General features: G+C 45.9%; 1 protein-coding gene across 1 annotated transcript; it reads left to right on the forward strand.

Annotated features, from left to right (window-relative positions):
* Positions 1-14,260: 14,260 nt before the first annotated feature.
* On the forward strand, positions 14,261-23,099 carry Pdcl3 (phosducin like 3). The gene is made up of 6 exons (XM_047523487.1): positions 14,261-14,354; positions 16,164-16,293; positions 18,315-18,405; positions 18,660-18,803; positions 19,835-20,043; positions 22,163-23,099. Exons 1-6 carry the CDS (start codon positions 14,349-14,351, stop codon positions 22,303-22,305), a joined length of 723 nt encoding a protein of 240 aa, XP_047379443.1. The 5' UTR covers positions 14,261-14,348; the 3' UTR covers positions 22,306-23,099.
* Positions 23,100-25,042: the final 1,943 nt, after the last annotated feature.

A 25,042-nucleotide genomic window follows, 5' to 3' on the forward strand; every position in this document is an offset into this window, starting at 1 on the left:
AGGGCTGGGATGTGGCTCAGTGGTTGAGTGCCCCTGAGTCCAATACCTGGTACCCCCTCAAAAAAAGCTTTAAAGCAAGATGAGTTGGTGGATTGTGTTGCTTCCCTGGCCACGTGAGCTGCACCATTGCAAGCCCACAGTGGACCGGATGGAAGTGACTAGCATGTCAGCAGTGGTTAAATGACCCAGGAACAACTGAGTGGACTGGACAGTCCCCAGAATCAGAATGGATTCAGGGCAACTCCGTGGCTGTCACGTGGCTGGATAACGTCTTACAGACAGGATAAAGGAGAAGACATACAGAAAGCACAAGGGAGAACCGGTTTCAGTGTGACCTTTGCCTTATTCGAACCTGGTCTGAATAGCTGTAATTCCAGCAGCTTGGGAGGCAGAGGCAGGAGGATTGCAAGTTCAAAGCCAGCCTCCACAACTTGGCAAAACCCTGTCCCTAAATAAAATAATTAAAGGGGGCTGGGGATGTGGCTCAGTGGTTAAGCACCCCAGTACCAAAGAAAGAAAGGAAGGGAAAAAAAAAAAAAAATCACCCAAGTGCATCATTAAAACCAGGATGACGTCCCTTTCACATTCCAAAGCTAAACTAGACAAGAGAATGGAACCGTTTGGAGATCACAGCAAAGGGCTGAAGACAAACACCCCGGCCACTAAATCTGTTACTGGCCTCATTTGTATTTTCACCCCAGGCCCATCTGTGTGTTCTCTTAACAGCTGCAATGATATCACAGGGCAAAGAAGCTGAGGCAGGAGGGTCACAAGTTCAAGGCCAGTCTCAGCAACTTAACAAGGTCCTAAGCATTTGGTGAGACCCCTGTCTCAAAATAAATAATATAAAGGGCTGGGGACGTGGCTCGGTGGTAGTGCACCATGGGGTTCAGTCCCCAGTTTTATGTAAATATGTACATATTGTTTTCCGCACAGGATGTAGCATCAATTGGAGAGACAGGTGTGACATTTTACTCCAGATTGACAAACTGACCATCCCTCCCTCAATGTTGAAATGCTCACACAGGAAAAGACAAATACCTTTGAAATGGATCTAAAGTCAATTAGATGTCCTAAGCTGTAGCCCAGCCCCACACCCTCCCGCATGAATAAAATCCAGCCCCTTTCCTTTGCCGCTAGAGGCAGCCCGAGCTCTGGGTGCTGTGTACCCTCTCCTAGAGGCAAAACTTCTCAATGACAGCTTTGCCTGTGGGCCGGCCTCCCTTGGCCTGGTTTTCATTTCTATCTGTACCAGGGTGGAAGTTCCCGTCAACGGCATCCAGGGGACTTCTTGGAAGTGAGTGAGGCCTTGCTGGTTGCCTTGGTGACCGGGTGGAAAGGCAGTCGGCTGCTGGGCCTCGTGGTGGGGTTCCGGAATGCTGCCTGTTGGGAAAAGGCATAAAACGCAATAAAACCTGCTTGCATTTATGCACGAATTTTTGTCCAGTTTTAGCTGAAACTTTGAAGGAGCATACAAATTTTCTAGGAAAGTAGCTTCCTTTCACATGGAGGAGAAATCGCACTTTGGAATTTTACCGAGTTGCTCACCGGTTTTGAAAACCGAGTCTCTGCCTGTGATCTTTCAGTTACCAAGGCAACACACAATATTCCCCTACATGAGGATCGGTTGTATTCACGATGGTTCTGCCGTGTCTAGACAGATACGTTGCATTTAGTTCTTGTGTCAAAGGGTTGGAAACAAAGAAAAACGCACCTTTTTCATTAGAAATTGCTATAATCACCCGACTGCTTATGTCTTCTTGTGTATTTCTGCTGGAGGATTTTCATACTGGAAATGCATTATTCTCTTTTCAAAGTAAGTCACGAAGTCAATGACATATAATTGCCATTTATCATTTTATCTGTAAATTTCATCTGACTACGGCAGCGGGGGCAGGGTGCTTGTTACCCAGGAGGCAGGAGGTCAAGGGAAGATGAACCAGGAGGCTGGAATGTGACTTGGAGCCACTGTGATGAGAGGAGCCAGGCTGTCCCCAGGGAACATCACGGGGTTGCCCGAAGGCTAAGGCCCCATTCAGTCATTGGGAAGCCGCGGCAGGTTTAACCAGGACAAAGGTCAAATTTTTATGTGAGGGAGAGTCCAAAATGTGGAACGGGTTTGGGGGCTGTGAGACTAGCCAGTTGCCACTGGATGAGGCTGTGCTGGGATCCAGCCGTGGGATGACGATGGTGTAGACTGGGGTGCAAGCATTGGAGACCCTAAAACGTGCGAGCAGAGCATGTGTCAGGCTGTTCAGGCTGCGGCGACAAATACCCTAAGAGGGTGGTTTATAAGCAGGAAGCTATTTCTCGCAGATCTGGAGGCTGGAATTCCGAGGTGAGAGTGCCAGCAGATTCCACGTCCGGTGAGGCTGCTTGTAGAGAGCAGTCCTTGGAAGAAGGACACAGTCACCAACACCATCTGCACTCCATCTTGCCTCTCTGACGTTCCCCCCTCTTTCTGAGTTCTCCTAAGCCATTCTCTTCTTCAGGCACCTTGGATTCCAGGAACGACAGGATAAACATTGGGTGACAAGGGTCAAATACACCAAAGCAACAGTAACCTTACAGTGCCGAGGTCCTGCCTCGGCAGTCCTGAGATGATGATGATGGACAGACCACATCTGCTTTGGCAGCTGTGCAAAGCCTCCAGCTGTGCAAACTCAGCCCTTGCTCTCATTCCCCTTTACAAAACCTCAGAGTCATTGTCCGCCTCTCAAAGACAGAGGTAGGGACCTGGGTCCCCCTTACCTTCCTACACTGATTTCAGCTCCTTTCCTGCTTTTTGCCACTCCTTGTTTCACTTGGTTTTGGGGGTGAGTGACCAGACCTGATTTTTGGACCCTCCGGAATCAGGCCTCCGGCCTAGGACTCTGGTGACATTGGCCCTGTGTCCTCCTCACATGGTGGAGGGGGCCTCTTTCCTAAGGGCATTAAGCCCATTCCTAAGGCTCCACCCTTGAGGCCTAATTACCTTCCGAAGGCCCCCCTTCTAAGAATAGCTCCTTGGGTATTAGAATTTCAGTGTGTGATTTAGGGAGGGACAGGGACATTAGACCACATGAGAGGGATTCCAGAAAAACGCAGGAAGTAGAATAGGCAAGATTTGGCCCTTTCTATGAGGCGAGCCCTGCAGTCTGAAGCTCCGACCCCTACCTCTCAGTCCAGTGACTCTTTAGAAGGAGAAGCACCGTCCAGTCAAACCTGAACTGAGCATCTTTAAACACCACTAAAATCAGGTAATTATCATGCAGTAGATTGCACACCTCGAACATGTGCAATTGGATCAATTTTGCTATGCGTCACATCAGCAAAAGCAGCACTACAATCAGGATGATAAATATATTCATTGTGCCCTCAAGCTTCCTCATGATCTCTCCCTTTCCTTCTCCCTGCAACCTCCCCCTCTGCAGGCAAACACCGGTGGTTTTGACGTCCTTACAAGTACATTGCATTTTTGAGAATTTTGCATCAAATGGAAACACACAGTATGTTCTTGTTTTAGTCTACATTCTCTTAAGGCATAAGTACCTCGAGATCCACTCATAGGGCCCTGTGTAGCAATAGTTCCTCTCGTTGTTTTGTAGTGTACCATCATATGGATACACAACAATTTGTTTTCCCACTTGCCTTTCTATGGTCAGGTTCTTTCCAGGTTTTGGCCATTTCAAGCAAGGCTGCTGTAAACATTCACGTACCTGGGTGGATACATGTTTTCATTTCTCTCCGGTAAATACCTATGCCTAGAGCTGGAATGGCTGGGCTATTATGGTAGATGCATGTTGAGGTGCCTGGAAACTGTCAGATGTGGTTTGCCGGGGTCCAGTCCCAGCAGCAGTCGGGGGCCCGAAGTGGATGGGAGACATAGGCACGGTGGAGAAGCAGCACACAGAGACCCCAAGTGTTCTGAGGCTGAGTCTGAATCTTTATTGTTCACCTAGTCTTTTTGTATGTTTTTTCTTTGGGATCAATTACATCATTTCATGGTTAATACAAGGAAATGTTAAGTAAAAAATCTTCAAGCATATAATTAATGATCTTATTCAAGAAACATGTTTTTACTGTATGACAGCTTAAAAAGAAAAACAGTTCCCAGCAAGGTAGAGGGCACCATGCTCCGTTTAGTTCTGATTTCCCTGAAAGAATACGACATTAAGTTTCTGTAGAAGTTACCCCTTCCAAGAACTCTAATGTTAGTTATTAACAGTGGAATGTTTTTTGTTATTACTAACAGAGAATAGAGGAATCAGCTTATAGTTAATATTTATTCTATTTCATGTAGTCAATGATGGACTAAAACTCTAACTAGACATAGGAAGAATACAAATTGTACCTATGATTAACCTATTTATTTATTAAGTGGGAAAAATATCCTTAAACTTAATCATAAACACTAAGAAAGCAATGAAGACCAAACACCACATCAAAGCTCAGAGGAATACTCTCACATACTTATATATAACTTTTAGAGAATTTGTATACTAAAAGAAATCACAGACTCCTTACAAATTTGAGCAAATCATAATTGCTTATTTATAATTTCATCTAAGTATTAATATTAAACTTTATTAATGTCACTTTGTGTCCCAGCACCATGAAATCTCCCTAGTATTCTCTATAATCTGAATCTAAGGATATATTAATTATTAGTATTAAAAGCAACTGCACATGGAGACCTGCCATGCCTATGGCCCCCAAGAGGGAGGATGATCTTTCAATAGAACCATGTCAAGTGTTGGAGTGGTAGGAAATAAATGTGGCAGTGGTTGTATCATTTGACACTTTCAGTGAAATATAACAAGAGATCCAATTGCTTTACATCCTTATTTATATTTTGAATGGTCAGCCATTTTCATTTTGTCCATTCTAACAGGTGTGCTCAGCATGGTTTAATTTCCATCGTCTTAATGTAATGATGTGGGGCACTTTTTGTGTGCTTGTTTGCTATGCATTCATATTCTTTGGCTTATTTTTTCATTGGGTGTTTATTTTCTTATTGAGTTTTGAGAGCTCTTTACATATTATGGGTGTAAGTCCTATACCAGATATACCATTTGCAGGTAGGTATTTTCTCCCACATGATGGTTTATCATTCTCTTAATTGTACTTTCCAAACAGGAGAAATTCTAAATTTCTGTTCTTTAAAATGTATCATTTTTTTTGTATGGGTGTGGATACTGTTCTTGGGTGATAAATTTAAGATATCTTTGCTAAACATAAAGTCACAAAGATTTTGTCCTATGTTTTCTTCTAGAAGTTTTATAGTTTTGGATTATATATTTAGCAATAATCTATTTGAGTTAATTTTGGTTGATGACTCGAAGTATGGATCTAAATTCTTATTTTCTTTCCTGCCAGTATTCATCACTACTTGTTGAAAAGATTATCACCCTCTCCACTGAATTATATTTGCACCATTGCAGAAAATCAGCATATGTTTGGGTCTATTTTTTGATTCCATTGATTGATCTACCTTGATGCCAATATCATATTGCTTTAATTGCTATAGCTTAATATTGTCCTAAATCCAGGTAGTGTAAGTATTCTAAATTTACTCTTCTTTTTCAAAGTGTTTTGGTTATTCTAGGTCCTTTGCATCTCTTCATGAATTTTAGAATCATATTTGTATTTGCTACAGAAATGATTATTCATTTTCTTATCTTTTTGCAACAGTTAGAAGTTCTAATACAATGTTGAACAGAAGTGGTGAGGGAGGACATGCTTGTCTTATTCCTGTTCTTAGAGGGAAAGTATCTAGTTTCTTACCATTAAGCACCATGTTAGCTGTATGCTCTAATCCTTTTTTGCCAAGTTTTTTTTTTTTTAATTGTAAATGGCTTTTGTCAAATGATTTTAATGTACTTATTGATATTAGCATATAAGTTTTCTTCCTTAACCTGCTTATGTAATGAATTAAATTAGTTGATTTTTAAATGTTGGTCCAGTCTTGCATAACCAGAATAAATCTTACTTGGTAATCCTGTGTAATTATTTTTACATATATTGTTGGTTTCAATTGGCTACTATTTTGCTGAGAAATTTTGCATCTATGTTCTTAAGAGATACTGAACTATATCTTTTCTTTCCTGTGATGTTTATGTCTGGTTTTGATAGTGGGTTAATGGTAGCTCCACAGAATGACTTAGAAAATATTCTTTCTGTTTCTATTTTCTGGAAGAAGTGGTACAGACTTGTTATAATTTCTCCCTTAAATGTTTGGTAGACGTTTGAGACAGTGAACTCATCTGTGCCAGGTTCTTTCTGTTTGAGAAGGTTATTAGTTACTGGTTTAAATTTTTAATAGATATAAGCTATTCAGATCATCTATCAAGATACTATAGTGCTTATGTAAGAACAGATTTATAACAATTAAGAATCCAGAAATAAACCCTCACATTAATGTTCAATTGATTTCTTTGACAAGGGTGGCAAAATAATTCAATGGGGAAAATTAACAAATGGTGCTGGGACAACTGGAAAGTCACATGAAGAGCATGACGTTGGACTCCTCCTCCTACCATGGACACAAATTAGCTTGAATTGATCATAGACTTTATGAGTGTAACAACTAAAGGTAAAAATTGACCATAGACCTCATAAATGTAAGTGCTAAAGCTATAAAATTCTTAGAAGAAAATGTAGGTGTAAATGTTCATGACCACAGAATGGCCAAGTTGTTTTTCAGATATAAAATCTCAAGCACAATAAAAAAGAAACATTAGACATAACTGTACATCTAATATCCCTAAACTGAATGCCACCAAAAACTTAAAATTTTCTGCTCTAAAGGACATTAGCAAGAAAACAAGAAGACAAATAACAGGATGCAGCACATTTTTGCAAATCATATCTATAATAAGTGACTATTATCTCTATTGAAAACTCTAACAATTCAATAATAAAAAAAGACAAACCAATTTTTTATATAAGCAAAGAATTACAATAAGCCTTATTCTAAGGTATACACATAGCTAATAAGCACAGGTAAAGTTGCTCAGGATCAATGAGGAAATGCAAGACAAAAGCACAATGTAATATCCTTTCATACCAACTAAGATGGCTTTAATCAAAGATGAACAATGATAACCAATGGCAAGAATGTAGACAAATGGGAACCTTTTGTACACTGCCCAGGCCTTTTTTATTTTTTATTTTGAGACAGGGTCTGATCTACCAGTCCTCCTACTTTCGCCTCCCCAGCTGCTGGATTACAGATGTGCGCCACCACACCCGGCTCACATAAAAGTTTACGTGAATGTTCACAGCAGCATTCATTATAACAACCAAAAATTCTAAGCAACTCAAATGTCCATCTAGTGATGAATGGATAAACAGAACGTGGCATACCCTTACAACGGATGTTATTTGATCATAAAAAAATAAACAATACTGATAAATGCTACAATATGAATGAAACTTGAAACAGTTTACCAAAGCAAAGGAGTCAGATACAAACAGTCACCTAGGTATCAAGTGTCCAGAGTGGGCAAATCCACAGAGGCAGGAAGTAGATTCCTGGTGGCCAGGGTCTGGGAGAAAGGATGAATTGGGAGGGACATCTAAAACGCAGTTTCCTTTTGTGGTAATGAAATGTTCTGAAGTTAGCTAGTGGCGATGACCATACAACCTTGGGAATATCTAAAACCCCTGAGAGGTACACTTCCAAATATTAAAAAAACTAGCTACAAAACGGTGGGAAAAACCAAAGGAGTCACAAAAGGCGAGGTGAGGGAATTCAGAGATTGGCAGGTACAGGGCCATCACTCCCTGGGCCAAGGGATGAAGGGAGGTGGCAGTTTTGCTCACAGGAGGAGCAACCGGGTTCCTGCTGGGTGTGAGGAAGGATGCTGGGTCCCTCTTTGTATTGCTTCACGGGATGCAAAATAGGAAGCATTACTCTTACCACTTGCACCCTGGAATCAGAACTCCACAGGAAGTCAGGGAAGAAAATGGGCGTGATTAGTTTCCTGCAATACATAGCAAAGCTCTGAAAATAGAGAATGGGCAAGAGAGGTCAATGACCATGACACAGTGCAGCAACCTGCTGGAATGTGTCTTGATGTCAATTTTATGGAGAGACTATTTTATGGACGACCACACAGTGGTCCCTTGGTATCTATGGGGAATTGGTTCCAGGACTCCCCTATGGACACCCCAATTCACACCTATCGGATGATGTAGTATTTGCATATGACCTTGGCATGTCCTCCTGTGTACTTGAAGTCATCTCAGATGACTTATAACACCTAATATAATGTAAGTACTGTGCACATAGCTTTTACATTGTATTGTTTTGGAAATAATGGCCCCAAAATGTTGGCACATGTTCAGTACAGACATGATTCTTTTCCTGGATATTTTTAAGCCATGGTTGGTTGACAAAGGGCCTACTGCATTTCTTAGTTACACCTACATTTTTTTTCTATTTAACATTGGATAATGAATGACATGGGAAATGCTCACGATAGTCTTCATGATAATTTTAAAAGATTACCTGGAATTCCAATGAAAAAAAGATCCTGAAGACCACCAGTAGGGGAATAACTTGACAATTTTCAAAAGGGTAGGTGGCTGGACTCCACCCCACACCTGCAGAACCAGAAGCTCTTGGAATAGGACTTGGAATCTGCAATTTAACAATCTCCAAGTAATTCTGACATATACCAACATTCTGAACAACTTCAACTTCTTCTCCTCCTCTTTCTTCTTCTTTGTGCCAGGAATGCTTAACCACTGAGCCACATCCCCAGCCCTTTTTATTTTTTATTTTGAGACAGAGCCTCACTAAGTTGCTGAGGCTAGCCTCAAACTTGCAATCCTCCTGTCTCAGCCTCCAGAGCTCCTGGGATTATAAGTATGCACCACTGTGCACAACTCGAATAACTTATCATGAAACCTAAAAAAGTTTAAATAGCAAGCTGTTTGTACAAGAAAAAGCTATGCCATTTTGTTCCTTTTTCTAAAAAATTACTGTTTGTCTTCAGAGAAAACAGGGCTCTTCATGATCATGGGTTACCAGAGTTTTTTCTTGTACATGTTTGCCTCACTGGCTTCAATAGTCTTCAAGGTCCCCAACCCTCTAAATGTTCTCACTGTAGACATCATCTCAGCTTCTGGTCAACACCAACACCAGCAGTCACCTCTTAACAATCTTAATTTCCAGCAGATCTCAAAATGGTTAGATGTGACAGATCACTCATAGGCAGGAAAAGGGGCTCAGAGAAGGAAAGGAGAAAGAGATTTGGAAATCAGGCTTCCTGACCCCAACTCTTCCTATCCACAAGGACAGTTCCTGAACAGACATGACCAATTGCAGAATGTACTTCTTGTGCCAACAGACCCTGACCACCATCCATGTCAGTAAGGGCTTAAAAGTCACCTTTCTCTAGATTTGCTGAAGAAGACAAAATAGAGTTGATAGGCCTTCTTTCTGAATCATGTATTTCCATGTCATCCCACCAATCACCTGTAGGGACAGATCAAGTCCATAAAAACCCCTAGACGGGAGACACCTGTGGGCAATTGGAATTCCCCACTCCTTTAGGAGTTCTGATTTCTTTCTATTACTCTTAAAAATCCTGTTACTTTGCTCTAACCCTTGTGTCTCTGGATTTCACTCTTCGAATTTGTCAAAGAACCCACCCACCCTTGCTCTGTGTTCTGGAAGTGCATAAGATGCAGACATCTACAGTAACACACCCGCACACTTTGCATTTCAATATTCTGAAAGACATGGGAACCAGGGATGGGAGACAGTAGGAGAGGAAGAGAGAGCAGTTTTCACTTACTGTAAAACCACACACAGATCTTGGGAAGATGGTTACCTAGGGAGCCAACATAAAGCATGTTCAGAATCTGGAATTCCTCTTTATTTGGCAGCAGCCAGGGAATCCCACGTTTAATGAGAGCTCATTTAATTTAAAGAGCATACATTTTAATTGTTCTTTTAACCATATGTACTCAGTTGAATCTTTACAGACAGGCCTTTTGTCTTAGAAAGCAAGGACATTTTGAGATCAGCTTGTTATATGAATCTTCTTACCTGCTTTCCCCAGGGGACGAACAGTGTGGGCTAATAGCATTCTTTCTGTACGGCAGAGACTCACAGCAGCCAAATTTTAATGCCAATTGCAGCAGCAACTTGTGCAAGAGCCATCAATACCAGGCATATTGCTTAGAAATTGCTAGTGCAAAGAAGTGGCAATGTCCTATGTGGTCGCACATCCTAGGAGAGTCCTGGTGAAGTGTGTCTGAGTCACATTTCTACAGGGGCTTGAGATAAATGGGAGTTTTTTGTTTTTTCCCCTTTTACTGGCCTGTTAAGAAATCTGTACACTGGGCTTGGAAGGCTGAGCCAGGAGGACTGCAAGTTTGAGGCCAGCCTCAGCAACTTAGCAAGGACTTAAGCAACTTAGCCAAACCCTATCTCAAAAAACAAAAAAACTGATTGGGATGTGGCTCAGTGGTTAAGCACCCTGGGTTCAATCCCTGGCACAAAAATAAATAAATAAATAAATAAAATCCATATACTGTATATAACTTCAGAATTGGTCTGTTTTATTAAATCCATTCATCGTTTATAAGGAGTCATAAACATACCACAGAAGGGGGAGGGGATAAGCAGACATTTGCAGGAAGGGCAGGCAGGCCCATCCCAATCTCCACTGTGAGAAAATGTGTCCAAAGACACATTATTACAGACACTTCCAGAGATAAGGAGACTGAAGCAAAATTCCGCTAAAGCTATTCCAAAGTTTTGCTGGAGAAAAAACAAAAACATTAATTGGTGGAAATAAGGTCACAAATAACAACTTCTACAATGAACAAGAAAACCACTAACACTAGCTCATGGGGTACATTGACAGACATGCATCGATATGGTCTGCAGCTGTTTCCATGCATGGTCATTGCTGGCCATCCCGGGGCAGAAATGACAAGCAGGAGTACTGTCTTCAACCCCCACCCATCGACGTGACATGAAGTTGAGGCCAGAGAACATTTATAATATGAATGTAATTGTTTGAGCTCTGTCCACAGAATGAGGTATCTAAGTTGTTCTAGAAGAAACAGGGCTTGACTTGTATTAGCCAGAAGTTAGTCTACAGGATCATGTCAAACAATTTATAAAAATATCATCTTTCTGGGTTTTGATATTTGTGGAATTTGTCAGCTTTTATAGATTGGTAATTTATAATTTTTTTTGTCTAAATAAACATTCACTTTTATGTCTAATTTTCTTTCTTTTTTTTTTTGAGTACCAACTGGCTTTGAACTGGCAATCCTCCTGCCTCGGCCTCCTAAAGCGTTGGGATTACAGGCACGCAGCACTGTGGCCAGCTCATGTCTAATTTTATACTCATAATGTTGCATTCTTTTCTTAAAAAGGGCCTCCAAAGTCGAAAGTGCTTCAGGTGACAAAAAACTGTATTTGCTCCTACATAAAAGTTGATTAGAGAACTCTTATTCTTATCCCTGTCCCTACCACCTCGTTCCTCCCAACAGTTAATAATTCCTATTGTTTTCTTCTTCCTGCAATTCTTATAAAATTAAAAAAAAACATGACCAGGTGTGGTGGCACACACCTGTAACCCCAGTGACTGGGGAGGCTGAGGTAAGAGGATCGCAAGTCTAAAGCCAGGGTCAGCAACTAGAAGTAAGCAGGCCCTAAGCAACTCAGCAAAAACTTGTCTCAAAAAAAAAAAAAAAAAAAAAAAAAAAAGGTTCAGTGGTTAAGCAACCCTGGGTTCAATCTCTAGTACCAATAAATGAATAAATTAATTAAAATAAACAAATATGATTAAACATAAGTGTATTTTTACGTACATTTTTTACATCAAAGGCATATTGCTTATATACACTATTTCTATGTTAAAAAAAGTAATCAAATCCATCATTTAAAAAATTTGAGCCAGGCACAGTGGTGCATGCCCGTTATCCTACCTGTAAGCTGGGGGCTGGGGGGGTGACAGGGTTAGTGGCCAAACAAAAGCAGGCAGAAAGCGGCAGAAGCAAGATTTATTGGAATTTGGCTCTCGGGCGAAATTCCCAGCACCCCCCTCTTCAGGTCAGAGTGGAGAGCCAGAGAAAATGCACATGGCCCCAGCTGCCCAAGGTCTTTATGGGCCCGAATAGGTGGGGGTTCTGCTGAGTGTTAGGTGGACGTAAAGGTCAGTGGAGTTTTCCTGCCCGTTTGGTCGCTGTTTTGGTGCACTGCCCCTTTCCTCAGTCATTTTGTTCCCTCTCATACAGTCGCTCACTACCTACTTGAGGGGCTAAGGCAGGGAGATCGTAGGTTTGAGACCAGCCTCAGCAACTTAGTGAGACCCTGTCCCAATATTTAAAAAAAAAAAAGAAATTGAAAGGACCGGGGATGTAGCTCAGTGGTAAAGCACCTCTGCGTTCAATCCCCAGTAAGAGCAACAGAATAATAATAAATACAATTCGATTTCTTATGAATTTTGAGTAATAATTTTGAGTAATAATCGTGAAAGGTTTTTTCCATTTCTAAGTTATAAAATTATGCCTTGTTTTCCTTTAGTACTCTTAGTCCTTTCATTTTGATATACATTGTGAAGATGAGTTTCATCTACTTTCAAGTGGTTATTATCCAACTGTCCCAACACCCTCCGTTCAAAGTTCACCCCACTTTTCCAGCAAGCTGAGATACTGTCTTCGGCATACACTGATGTTTCTATGAACTTGGCTCCATTTCTGAACTTGTTCTGAACTTGCTACGCTGTGCCTCTGATACTATTGTCTATTCATGTATCAAGCCACTATCAGGTTTTACTATCTGATAGGGGCCAGCTGTCCCCTCACCATGTTGTTCTAGGTTGTTATTTTGTCATACAAACTTTGGAATCTACCTGCCTAATCTTAGAAAGTTTTTGTTTGTTTTGTTTTTTAATTAAGGATCCATTGAGCAATTTATCTCTCGTATGAATTCTAATGAAACCTTTTCCCCTGGGTATTTGTGCCAACATCATAAAACCAAAAGTCAAAATATCATTAACAGGAAATTTTTCTGATATGTGAGCAAAAAGGAATTGAAAGCATTATTTCCAAGACTATCAGGGAAGAATTGTTCAATTGATTCAACTGGTGGTGAGAAAGGCCAAACAGCCCCCAGACAATTGCTGGGCAGGATGGCGAGGGAAGCATCGGATTGAAGTCACCCCCAAATTGGTACCTGTGCCGATTTAGGTGGTGAAAACAGGGAAAATTCACTCACACTTTGCTGCCAGAAAAATTAACAAATGCTTACAAAGGCCTGTAATTCAGTCGGAGTCAGGTAAATATTCAGGATCCTTGTAAATTATTAAATCAAAGTTCCTTCTCTCAAGTAATCATTTGATTCCCTCTAGTCAACGTTTATGCACATTAACATCACTGGGACTATAGAAAATATCAGTTCTAGATCCACTTCCAGAAACTTAATTCCTCTGGAAATGGAGCCCCGGGACAGCGGCAGTTTTTGAAGGTGAATCCACGCTGTGGCCCAGGTTGGGAGCCACGTGCCTACCCCACAGGTGTGTGGGCCGCTTCCTTTAATACTGCGAAAGAGCACTGCTCTCCAGAGGGGTGCACAGGCAGCAGCCCTGGAGCCAAGTTCCGGCACCTTAGCAGTCAGGCTGTTGACTTTAGTGCCACAGTCAAGCGCCTTTGCACCTGGAAGTCTCCTAGGTCAAATGACTTTCGTCTCTTCTTCGCTTTGGTGCCGAGCACCGGACCCAGGGGCAAGCAGCCTACCACGAACCACAGCCCCAGCCCTGCCTCGTCTGCTGTCATCACTGCTGCATCCAGATCCCAGAACAGTGCCTGTCACTCGGTGGACAGTAAGCACCTTTCGGGAATACGCTCTTGTCTGATACTGAACCGACAGTGGGTGAATCCCACCCTGCATCTTCTTCTCCGTAATGTCAGATCGACGAGCCGTGTTTCCATTCAGGACTTCTTTAGTGGGGAGGGCAGAGACCGCTTCACGAGTCTGGGTCGCGGCTGCAGCTCCGCCTCTAATCACCTCCCCTATCCGGCGCCACCAAGTCCTCGGCCGAAGACCTGTCCTAATAAGGCAGCGCCCAGAATCACCTCGGGTCACGTGAGCTCGCCGCCCGACGCGGGGAGGCGCGCCCGTCTTGCGCATGCGCGCAGCTCCGGCGCCGGTTCGTCGGAGAGGCGCAGACTCAGAGCCCTCGCTGCCTTCCCTGGCTCCGCCCAGTTCGTTTCCGGGGGCGGGACCAAACCTGGCAAGGGCAAAAGGCGGGGCTGGGCTTCGCGCGTGCGCGGAAGGCAGCTGAGGGGCGGGGACGTCGCGGCGGGGCTGACTGGCTTGAGCGTTCGAGGGCAAGATGCAGGTAATCGGGGCAGGTTGCGCGGGGTCTGAAGGCCCCCGCCTCTCGTTTCTCGTGTTGGGTTTGCTCCGGCCGCGGGCTCCAGGCCTGAGTACTGCCGGGCGCCGCCGGCCCGGCGGAGGCCACGCGGCGAGGCCCCGCGCAGGCGCAGTGCGAGAGGGCGGGCGCGGTCCCTGTCTACCCAGCCGCGGCGGCTGGTGTGCTGCTCCCGAATCGCCGGGCTCGGGGGCTGCCCCTGCGTGGGGTCGGCATCCTCCGAGGTCTCGGTTGATCTGAGTTGCTTCCTCTTAGCTCCGCGAGGAAGCGCCCGGGCCGGGGGTCTCGGAGCCATTGCCCGTCCGGGCTGTTGAGTGTTGGACAAGCTCTCGCCAAGTTGCTCAGGGCCTCGTTAAGTTGCGGAGCCTGGCGACCCTCCTGCCTCAGCCTCCCAAGCCGCTGTGATTACAGGCATGCGCCTCCATTTCCGGCCTCAGTGTTAATTTCTTAAATAAAATAAGAATCCTCTAGTACTTGTGGGGTTTTTGTTTGTGTTATTTGGTAGCCAGAATTTGACAAAAGCCTGAAAAAAGGGAAGAAATTTTCATTGAAATGACGTCTTTTTGTCACTGTCCGAGGGCTTGAAGGGGGTGGCCATTTACAAATATAGCAAGTGGCACAAGCCAGACGCTCTTAAGTGGTGAAGAGAAAGCTCTGGGGCGCCTCTGACCTCATTTGAGGCTCCATACTCGGGCCCCTGCTTAAAGATGTGACCTGCTGGGAGGCCTTGCCAGGCCCGGAAGGATGCTGACACGCTGGTGGGCCTGGGGCCACGTTGTCCCGTGTCGGCAGCACTCCTTGGGTTGGTATTCTAAACCAAGTCTGAGCTCCATTGGCATCGTTCCTGCCAAACCATGCAGACCTGTGCCTGGGCACTCGGGTTCTGCGCTGTGAGCCCACCCTGACATTTGATCCTGGTCCTTTTGGCTGCTCGGCATGGTAGTGTCTTTCTAGACACCGTCCCTCACCTAGGCTTCTGAGGGTCAAGTGAGTAGACACAGGTAAAGACGTGGAAGATTACCCAGTGCTTGGGGTTTGATGCAGGCTGACGATTAGGGGTGCCCCCAGGGTCTCACCTCCTCAGGTTGGGCCTCTAGAGAATTCTGTCAGCCTAGCCTCCAGCTTCCTCTTTCTGGATGCTGCCACTCTGGGCTTTGAGATGCTCAGAATGTCGCATCTCTGTGTTGGGGCCTTTCGTATATGTTGGTCCCTCTGTCTGGAAAGTTACTTCCTGAGCCCCCACCCTCCTCTGCCTGGTTCTGCCCCCCTCAGTTGATTGGTGTATGTCAGTTTTTCTTGTGGGTCCCTGTGACTTTATAGAACAGCAGCCTGTTCGTCCTCACAGTCGCCACAGCTTCGATGTGCAGTTTGTGTATGTGCTTGTGCACGTCTGTCTCGTCTTGACTCCTGGGTGTTCACCTGCTTTCCTGTTGCCTAGCAGTAATTAACGTAGTGATTAAGTATCTGTTGAATGAGTCACTCCAGCCGATAATGAAAACATAGCAGAAGCCACGTGAGAGCCTTGGTTTCCACGTGGCTGTTGATCTGCACGTCACATCCTGATTTTTATTCCTAGACTGGGATAAGGAGGAGGAGGTAGGCAGAAAAGTAGAACAGCGTCTGGGAGTCTTTTTGACACTCTCAGGGACAGGCCACAGTCGTGGGCTTGAACCCTCCCTTCTGCCACCTTTCTGCCTCGGCCCTCTGTGCGCGTGGCCCGCCTCACACTGAACTGGGTGCCTCTTACTCTCTGTGCGCTTCGCCCTGCTGTTCCAGGACCCCAACGCAGACACTGAGTGGAATGACATCTTACGCAGGAAGGGCATCCTGCCCTCGAGGGAAGACCTGAAGGACCTGGAGAAGGAGGTGGAGGAGGAGGAGCAGCGGGTCCTCCAGCAGTCAGTGGGTGAGCCGGCGGTCTCCTTGCTGTGTCTCGGGTCTGGGAACAGGTTCCTGAGCCTCCACTGCTGCAGTACAGGAGCTTCTGAGCTGGCAGCATCCCCGTCTGTGGCCCTCAGGACAGCCACAGGTGTCCCTGGCCATCACTTTCCAAGGCCGTAGAGTTGGGGGACCCCAGGGCTGCCCTGTGTCCTGTGATCCGCGGGGTCGCGGAGTTTCTCAGTGTTGTGTTTGTGTTCTCCTGAGGTCGTGAGTCATATTTACTGATCTTTGTGCTTTGGTTCAGAACATCAGAGCAAGACAACTTAATTTGTTTTAAAATGTTCGCAGCACGCGGGGTCGAGGGGCTTTTCTTGATTGGGCCCCTCAGGGTGCTGGTGCGTGTGCGCCCCGTCCCCACCGAGTGAGTCTCCGGCGGGGCCCAGGCGTCTGCGTCGTCAAGGGTCCAGGCTTCTTGACGCTTGCTAGTGTGCCAGGCACGTTGGTCACAGGGACAGGACTTTGTCCCCAGTGTGCATGGAGGAGAAGGGTTTATTAGAGCGCGTGCAGCCCGGCCCTGCGAATGCCCCTGTCTCAGGCTGTCCTGCTGCTGGGATTCGTGGTGCCCGCTCGCGAACTTTGCCCTCAGGAACCTCGTAGCAGAGGCGGACAGTCGAAGCAGGGGTGAGACGGGAAGGGGCGGGAGGGGGCAGGAAGTTCTAGAGACGCCTCCCTAAGAGGGTGACGCCCCACAGACCTGAGGAGATGAAGGTGACCTCGAGTAAAGACCTGAGATGAAGGTGACCTTCGAGTAAAGACCTGAAGGTGAGGTGACTCCCCGACAGGTAGGGCCTGGCCTCGGGCTCCGAGGACAGTGAGTTCAGCGGGGCACTAGGGGCCAGTTGCTGAGGTCCCGGTGTCCCCAGCACAGGCCTTGGCCTTTCTGGCCAGTGAGGTGGTGGTCGTAGGGCCGGAAGAGGGACCATTTTCACAGCTCTCCCTGTCGCTGCCCTGCTGTGCGTGGACTTGGGGGCGGGCGGGACAAGAAGCAGCGAGACTGAAGCCCCATGGTCTGGACCAGCGTCGTGGTGCCAGCGTTGTGCCAGCGGGAGAAGTGTCAGTGTGGTCGTCGACAGGGTTTGGTGCGAGGGAGCAGGGAGACGGGGCGAGCGGCCTGAGGGTCGGTGGCACCAGCGGGCGAGGGAGGCCCGGAGAGGAGGTGGGGACCCTGCTGAGGTGTAGGAGAGCAGTCGGGAGCTCAGGCAGGCAGCTGGGCTGGAGGCGCCTCGGGACGGCCAGCAGACCTGGAGTGTCCACAGCCTCGAGATCAGGCACCAGGAGGGGCACAGGTGGAGAGAGGAGCCCGAGAACCAGCCCTGGGGACTTTAGTCACCCGGAGTCAGAGTGGGAGGGCCACCGAGGTGGTAGGAGAGGAGCCCCTGGAAGCCAGGGGAAGGCAGTGATGGCTTGGGCCACTTGATTATCAAGAAGTGGAGGCCATTGAGCCCTTGATGAGAGTGCAGAGGGGGCAGCGCCAGGCTCGCTTGATGTCAGGAAGTAAGAGTGTTCATGACAACGAAAATGAGCTCCAAGAAACCACACAGGCATCTGTCACCATAAGACAAGACAAGAAGTGTGGCAGGGTCACCTTCCTCCGGGAGCCGTGTGCTTGGGGAGGACCCTGGCGTCTGCCCGGCTCACTGGGTGCTAGGACGACTCTTGGCAGCGCAGCCCACCAGCACATAGCCTGGGAGGTCAGCCTGGGGGATGAGGTGCAGACGGCTCTCGCAGGGACTTGGGGGACGGCCCTCATGCCCTCATTACTGGGGAGCGGGAGACAGGCAGCCAGCAGAGAGCAGCGTCGGTCTGTCAGCACCCCCGTCGTCTTCATTTCTGGTGACAGGCCTGGAGTTTTTTTGTTCTGGTGGGCTGGGGTGGTCTTCTGGTGGTGTGTGCACGACTTCAGGAGAAAAGCGAAGGGAACACCCAGAGAAATGACTTGTTGTTCACCTTGTCGGTTTCTCTCTCTGCCTGCGTAACTGGACTCAGTGAAAAGGTATGACGAGATGACTCTGGAGGAGCTGGAGGATAATGAAGATGAATTCAATGAGGAGGACGAACGGGCTATCGAAATGTACAGGTTGGTGCCACCTGAGCCACCATTTCTTTGGTTTTTTGCATGTGATAAAGCGGGTGCCTCTGAAAAAAATTTCCAGTGGAGATAAGGTTTGGAAAAGACCATAATTAAACATTGATATCGTTCATCCCAGTGAGGTGATCCCAGACTGTTGGCACGAGGCCCATGAGCCCAGATCACTCCAGGGGGCGCCTCCTGAGAGCTGGGTGTGCGCTTGTGTATGGAGGACCTTTCTTCTCTCTTCCTTCCTCATGTAGGCAGCAAAGGCTGGCTGAGTGGAAAGCGACCCAGCTGAAGAATAAGTTTGGAGAAGTTTTGGAGATCTCGGGAAAGGATTATGTTCAAGAAGTTACAAAAGCCGGTGAGGGCTTGTGGGTGGTCTTACACCTTTACAAACAAGGGTGAGCGCCTGTTCCACGTGTTCTATGAACTGTTGCTTAGAATTTGTCTTGAATGTGTATGAGGCTTAACATCAGAGGTTTTAGGTTTTGTTTTTCACTAACATTCTGTTTTTATTGTTGTTTTGCCTAAAACTTAGTTCGTCATCTTAAGGCTTTCACATTAATTCACATAAGTGCCTTTGTTAAAGTGAGGAATGAAGACTTCATTTTCCTGTATTAGCAATGATTCCTGGAGGGAAGAGAGAAACACTGGGGAGTGATAGTTGCCAGTGGTACTAGCTCGTGTGCATGTGAGTGCAGAACAACAGATCCCACCCTTTTGCACAACTGCAACGCACCCGTAAATCATACGGAGAGAGAAAGGTGTGGCTCCCAAGTTCCTCGTCCCTCTTGAGGAATGAATTCCAAGTGCCACGTGCAGTGAGGGTCTGTACTTAGAGATGCCCTGTGCCTCTGGTGTTTCTCGCCTGCCCAGTCTTGTTCTTAAACTAGAGCTCAGTGCTTGTTGAGGAAGCCTTTACAGCAGGCTTGCTTTCTGACCTGTTCCATTCTAAATCTTCAGTGTTCTTGAAACCTTACGGAATGATATAGCAACTGTCTTTTACGTTGAAGTCAATTTTCTGAATGATTGTCAGATCCAATTAAATTGGACTTTGGATTTTGAGGTCTTCACTCTCCCTGAACTTATTAGAAAGTTTTTTAAAACTGCAAATTCAAGCCAGGTGTAGTAGCACATGCCTGTGATCCCAGCAACTTGGGAGGCTGAGGAAGGAGGATTGCAGGTTTGAGGCTAGCCTGAGCAATTTAGTGAGACCCTGTCTCAAAATAGAAAATAAGAAGGGCTGGGGGTGGAGTGCCTGTGGGTTCAATCTCCATTACCAAAACTGAACCAACACAAACGTGGGCTCTTCCAGCTGGTAGCAAGCTGCTCGTACGGCTACCCTGAGACCTTCCGTAAGCGAGAGGAGGTTGAGCTTTGCTTTGTCCAGGCAGAATCACAGCCGCTTCTGTTTTCTCTTTCTGGGTTGTAGGATTCCTCTCTGTGCCCTGATAAATCAACACCTGAGTGGACTTGCCAGGAAGTTTCCTGATGTCAAATTTGTCAAAGCCATTTCAACCACCTGCATACCCAACTATCCCGATAGGAACCTGCCCACGGTGTTCGTCTACCTGGAAGGTGACATCAAGGCTCAGTTCATCGGGCCTCTGGTGTTTGGCGGCATGACCCTGACGAGCGAGGGTAAGTGCTTATAGGCAGGCGAGGGCGAGCGGGAGGAGGCCTTTCTGTCGGAGGGAGCGCCCATCTCCTCACCTCGTTCTGCCGGTTGGGAAGGAGCACATGGCCTCTCGTCCTAGAGGAGTCGCAGCAAGTCACAGAGGAGTGGACAGACCTGGCTCATGGTGACAGCCAGCGTATTTCCTTTGTCTCTGCAGTCAGATGTTTTAAGTTGTAGCTCAAGATCACAGCCTTTGTTTTTTATTTAATTCATGATTTATGGGTGATACTTGCCTGTGTGTGTGTGTGTGTGTGTGTCTGTCTGTCTGTCTGTCTGTAGAAATATTTTCTCAGTTGAATATCCTAGGAACTTTTAAATCTTAATTTTAATTCTGCCTCTTAATTCTGGAAGGCGTTTGTGTTCTTCCCGCCTCTTGCACATGGAGTTATCAAAGTGTATATTCACATGTGAGAGGGAACCTGAGGCCAGAGGCACTCTTGCGAAATAAAATTCTTTATTTCTTTACCAAAATAATATATCCTGTCATACTTTACTAGTTAGCAGAAATTGTGTTTAAACATGACTTAATGTACTTTGCCACTGCAATATTCGGGAATAATACACACGTAGACACATGTATAAGATACATTACTTACACATTATTCCAGTGTTCAAAGACATATAATATTTCAAACTAATAAACATCTAATTTTGACTTTTTTTGATCTTACCATGAAGGGAGATAGGTGTGTATCTTAGTTCCCTTTCCATTGCTGTAACAGGATACCTGAGGCTTAGTGCTTCGTAAAGGAAAAAGATTTGTTTTGGCTCATGGGTCTGAAGGCTGGGAAGTTCAAGAGCATGCATGGCACCAGCATCTGCCTGGCTTCTGGTGACAACTTTGTGCTGTGTCATATCAGTGCAGAGAAGTGACAGGAAGGAGCATGTGTGTGAGAGAATGACGGTGGGGGCGACTGGCTGACTCAGGGGACATCTAATCCATTCCGCAAGAACCAGTGTAACCTCGAGAGAGACCTCAGTCCCTCCTAGAGGCCCCATTCCCCAGCCCTGCTGCACTGGCACCCACATTTCAACACGAGTTTTGGTGGTGGCAAACCACACCTGCTCCATAGCAGCGTACGATCACAGCTGTGGTCTGTATTCCTAAAAAAAGTCTTATTTGAGGATAAGTGAACTTAATGTGGAACAGATGTGTGTGTGTGTGTGTGTGTGTGTGATTCTTGAGTCAAGAATCAGAAATCTAAGTTTGTTCAGAGAAATTTCTTGAATTTTCACAACAGCTTTGTTCGGGCAGATTTCACACGTGCTGTGCGTCGTTATGAGCTGAGGCTGTGTGTTAGGCCCCCAGACCCGCTCATCTCCAGCTCAGGTTCGCCCCTCCCACCAGCATCTCTCCCTTCCTCCACCCTGGTGGCTGGTCTGCTCTGCTTTAAGGACTGCTGTAAATCAACGCAGGCTTCAGTGAAACGGGCCGTGAGGCTTCAGTGGACGTGCACGCTGCGCTGACTGCCGTCCAGCCACGCTGTGGTTTTAGCAGCTCCTGGGTGGTCCCTTCGTTCCACATGGCTTCTTGGATGACTTTGCTCATGAGGTCTCACCCTTGTGGAGTTCCACTGATGACAGGCAGGAATATGGGAACCGGGGCTTTTTGGTCACTGATTCTGTTTTTATTTTATATCATTTCAAACAATTGTGCAGTTCCTAGGATGCCACCACACAGCTGTCTGCTGACCTTGGATGGGATGTTAGACATGGAGCCGAGAAATTCTAATTCTCTAGTAGTAGACTCAGTGGTCAGGTTGCCCGCAGGCCTGAGGAGGCTCTTTCCTGCCTGTTCCTGGGGAGGGTCCTGGCTGGAGACTGGAAGCTGGAGTAATCTTCATGCAGGTCCAGGTTTATGGTCGGACCTCATTCCATATCATCTGGAAAATGAAAATCTTGCGCGATTTTGTTTTTCTTAAAGGTCTGATTTTCCCCCTTCTTCTGACACCTTAAAATTGTGGCACTAAAGTTGCCACCAAATCTGATGGTTGTGCTTTCTGCTCAGAGCGAAGCTCAGTGGGCCTGGGTGAAGGACTGTGCGGCTCGGGACCTCACGCACTCTGCTCTCTTCCTCCCCAGAGCTGGAGTGGAAGCTGTCGGAGTGCGGAGCCGTCAGGACGGACCTGGAGGAGAACCCCAGGAAGCCCCTCGAAGACGCACTGCTGTCCTCAGTGCGGTGCTCTGTTCCCACGAGGAGGGACAGTGACTCTGAGGGAGACTAAGCCACGACTGGCGTGATTTGCTGAATTTCCTTGATGTGACAAATCAACTGAATTATTATTATTATTTTTTTTTTAAAGAAGAAAGAGCTGGCCTGTGCCTGTAGTGCTGGGTACCGAGGAGGCTGGGGAGGATCCCAGAGCCCAAGTTGAGACACGTCTGGGCAACTGGCGAGGCCCCTCTGAGAACAGAAAAGAAAGAAGCGAGCAGAATGAACCCTTTGGTTTTAAGCCTTTTTATGATTATGTTCCATATATTGTACATTTTAGAAACAATCATTGCTGGGAAGTCTATTCAATGTCTTGGCACTTTTTTTAAAAAAAATAGCATTTTTTTATAAAAAAAATCAGAACCCGTTACTGGTATGGCAAATATGTCTGTTTTTCCACTTACATTTTAAGTAAGCCATAAAACTATGTGTTCTCTATTTTTTCATGTGTGATTATGTAAAAAGGATATGAGTTTTTTTTAAAAATGTGAATAAATGGTAGTGGAAATATCACGAACTAAGCTTTATAGTTACATTATATATTTGATAAAACTAGCAACAATTATCAACACATATGATGATCTTCAGGGAAAAATCTTTGTTTTATCCTGCTGAGAATAAATAGACAATTCTTGTAAAACGTTTTATCAAAGCAATAACTGACAGGTTTTGATTTACTGTCATTTCTTCAAGTGTTTTTTTTTCTAGTTAAAATGTTTACCTCAGACTGTTGAGATAGCAGGAAATCTTGATTACTGTAAAAGGCCACATTAAATTCTTTTTTTGGAAATAAAACTTAAGCACTCACATAAATACATTGTCTCAGTCAATCAATAAAAAAAATCAAGGTGTTTTGGGAACTAGAACCTTAAAATGTATCACTTCCTGTCAAATCAACATTGATAACAGGAAAATAAGGGGAAATATCCCCGCGTGTTTGTTTCGGATGGTGCAGCACTCAATGCTGGTCCACATCTCAAAAAGCGAAGAATCAGAGCAGAGTTCTTGCAGATTAGGCGGTGAAATTCCTTCTGGGATTCAAGGAGTGGCAGGCAGCTGTGCCCGTTGACCTCAGAAGTGCTGGCGCTCATCCTGTGAACCAGCGCTGCCCACGGGGACACGCTCAGCGGACCTGGAGAGCTGGTCTTGGGATCTCAGCTGCGGGGTGACAGCCTGGAGAATCGTGTGGCATGGCACCAGCGCCGGGTTTGTAGGAGAGCTGGCACTTCAGCTTCTCTGCGGGAGCTGAGGGTGTGTTGATGGGCGGGTGAAGAACAGGTGCTCGTCTGTGCCGCAGCTCGAGTGTGCTTGCTTCCCAGGAGAAGGCTGTGCTGGCTTGCTTGTGGCGTCCTCAGTGATAGAGAGCCGCAGGCCCAGGCGGGAGCTGATTCCAAGTACCTGGCCACTTTGATTAACCGCGAGCACTGCTCACAATCTCGTCTTGGTGCCCGATGAGGCCCTCAGCTGGCGCACAGCCTAAACTTAGATGCCCGTGACCTTGGCTAATGAAGCCTTCTGCGCTCATACTGCGTCTGGAACCTAGGCAGCTGTCAGTCATGTGGCCGAACTTCATTTAGATAAAGAACAGTATCTTTAGCCTAAAATTGGGACTATGATTTTGAATCTCATCTGCCAGTACCTGCAGGTTAGTGAAATCTTGGCCATATCTGACATTGTAATGTCTTCCTTCTGTTTCCTTCGGGGCATTAGAGATGTCACAGGTGACGAACTTAATCATCTGTTGGTTGATTAAGTCCAAAGCCCAAACATTGTGACCAAAGAAACTCAAGAAAGCCACCTGTGAACTGTGTTCAGGAGCTGGGAGCTTTGCTGCTGTGACTGAAAGAGCCGACCAGAAGGACTGTAGAGGAGGAAGGTCTTATTTAGGGGCTCACAGTCCCAGAGGTCTCAGTTCATAAGAGGCTGGCTCCTTTCTTCGGTGCTCAAAGTAAGGTTGGACATCATGGTGGAAGAGTGTGGCAGAGGGAAGCAGCTCGTGATGATCAGGCAACAGAACTTTCTCAGACATGTTCAGGCGTGGACTTTTGTCATCCATCCCCTTCATGCTTACGTCACAAGGGAAGTGAAATAAAATAAATTGGATGAGGGATCAACATCCTGCTGGGTCCAGCTCTGAGGCCTTTCCTGCTAGTTTTAACGCTGGCACTTTCTTGATCCTACCAGAAGGTGGCGCACAAAGACAACTCGATGGCAATGACAGCCGCCCAGACAACCTTTAGCTACACCCTGACCTCAGAGACCCTAAAAGTGAGCAGGGAGTAAGTGTGCTTAGAGCTGAGGACACGACGCGAGGTGGTTCTCTCACAGCGGACGAGGTGTGTCCGGGTCTTTCCGCGTGACCACTCTAGCCACTTTTAATTTTGGAAGCAGATCATGAACTCCGAGAATGCTTACTGGTAAATATTTAGGATGCTGAACATACCAACTTCCTAGTGAGAAAAATGCTATCACTAGTCCTTAAATACATGTTAAAGTGAACACAGTTTTTAAAGAAAAATAAACATCCGTGCTTCCTTTGGATATGTCACTTTCTCTGAGATGATTCAGAAAAATTAAACATTTATGTTTATCGTAAGTTGTATTTAGTAAAAAGCTGAATAATTAACAAGCTGATCTTTTTGCCATACAGTGTTATAGAAAAGCATGAAACCTTTACAACTGCTCTCCTTTCTGGGATTTGAGGCACTAAAATGAAACCGTCTAACACACACACACACACACAAACACAC

Source organism: Sciurus carolinensis, chromosome 13, assembly GCF_902686445.1.
Source record: "Sciurus carolinensis chromosome 13, mSciCar1.2, whole genome shotgun sequence".
Taxonomy (NCBI): domain Eukaryota; kingdom Metazoa; phylum Chordata; class Mammalia; order Rodentia; family Sciuridae; genus Sciurus; species Sciurus carolinensis.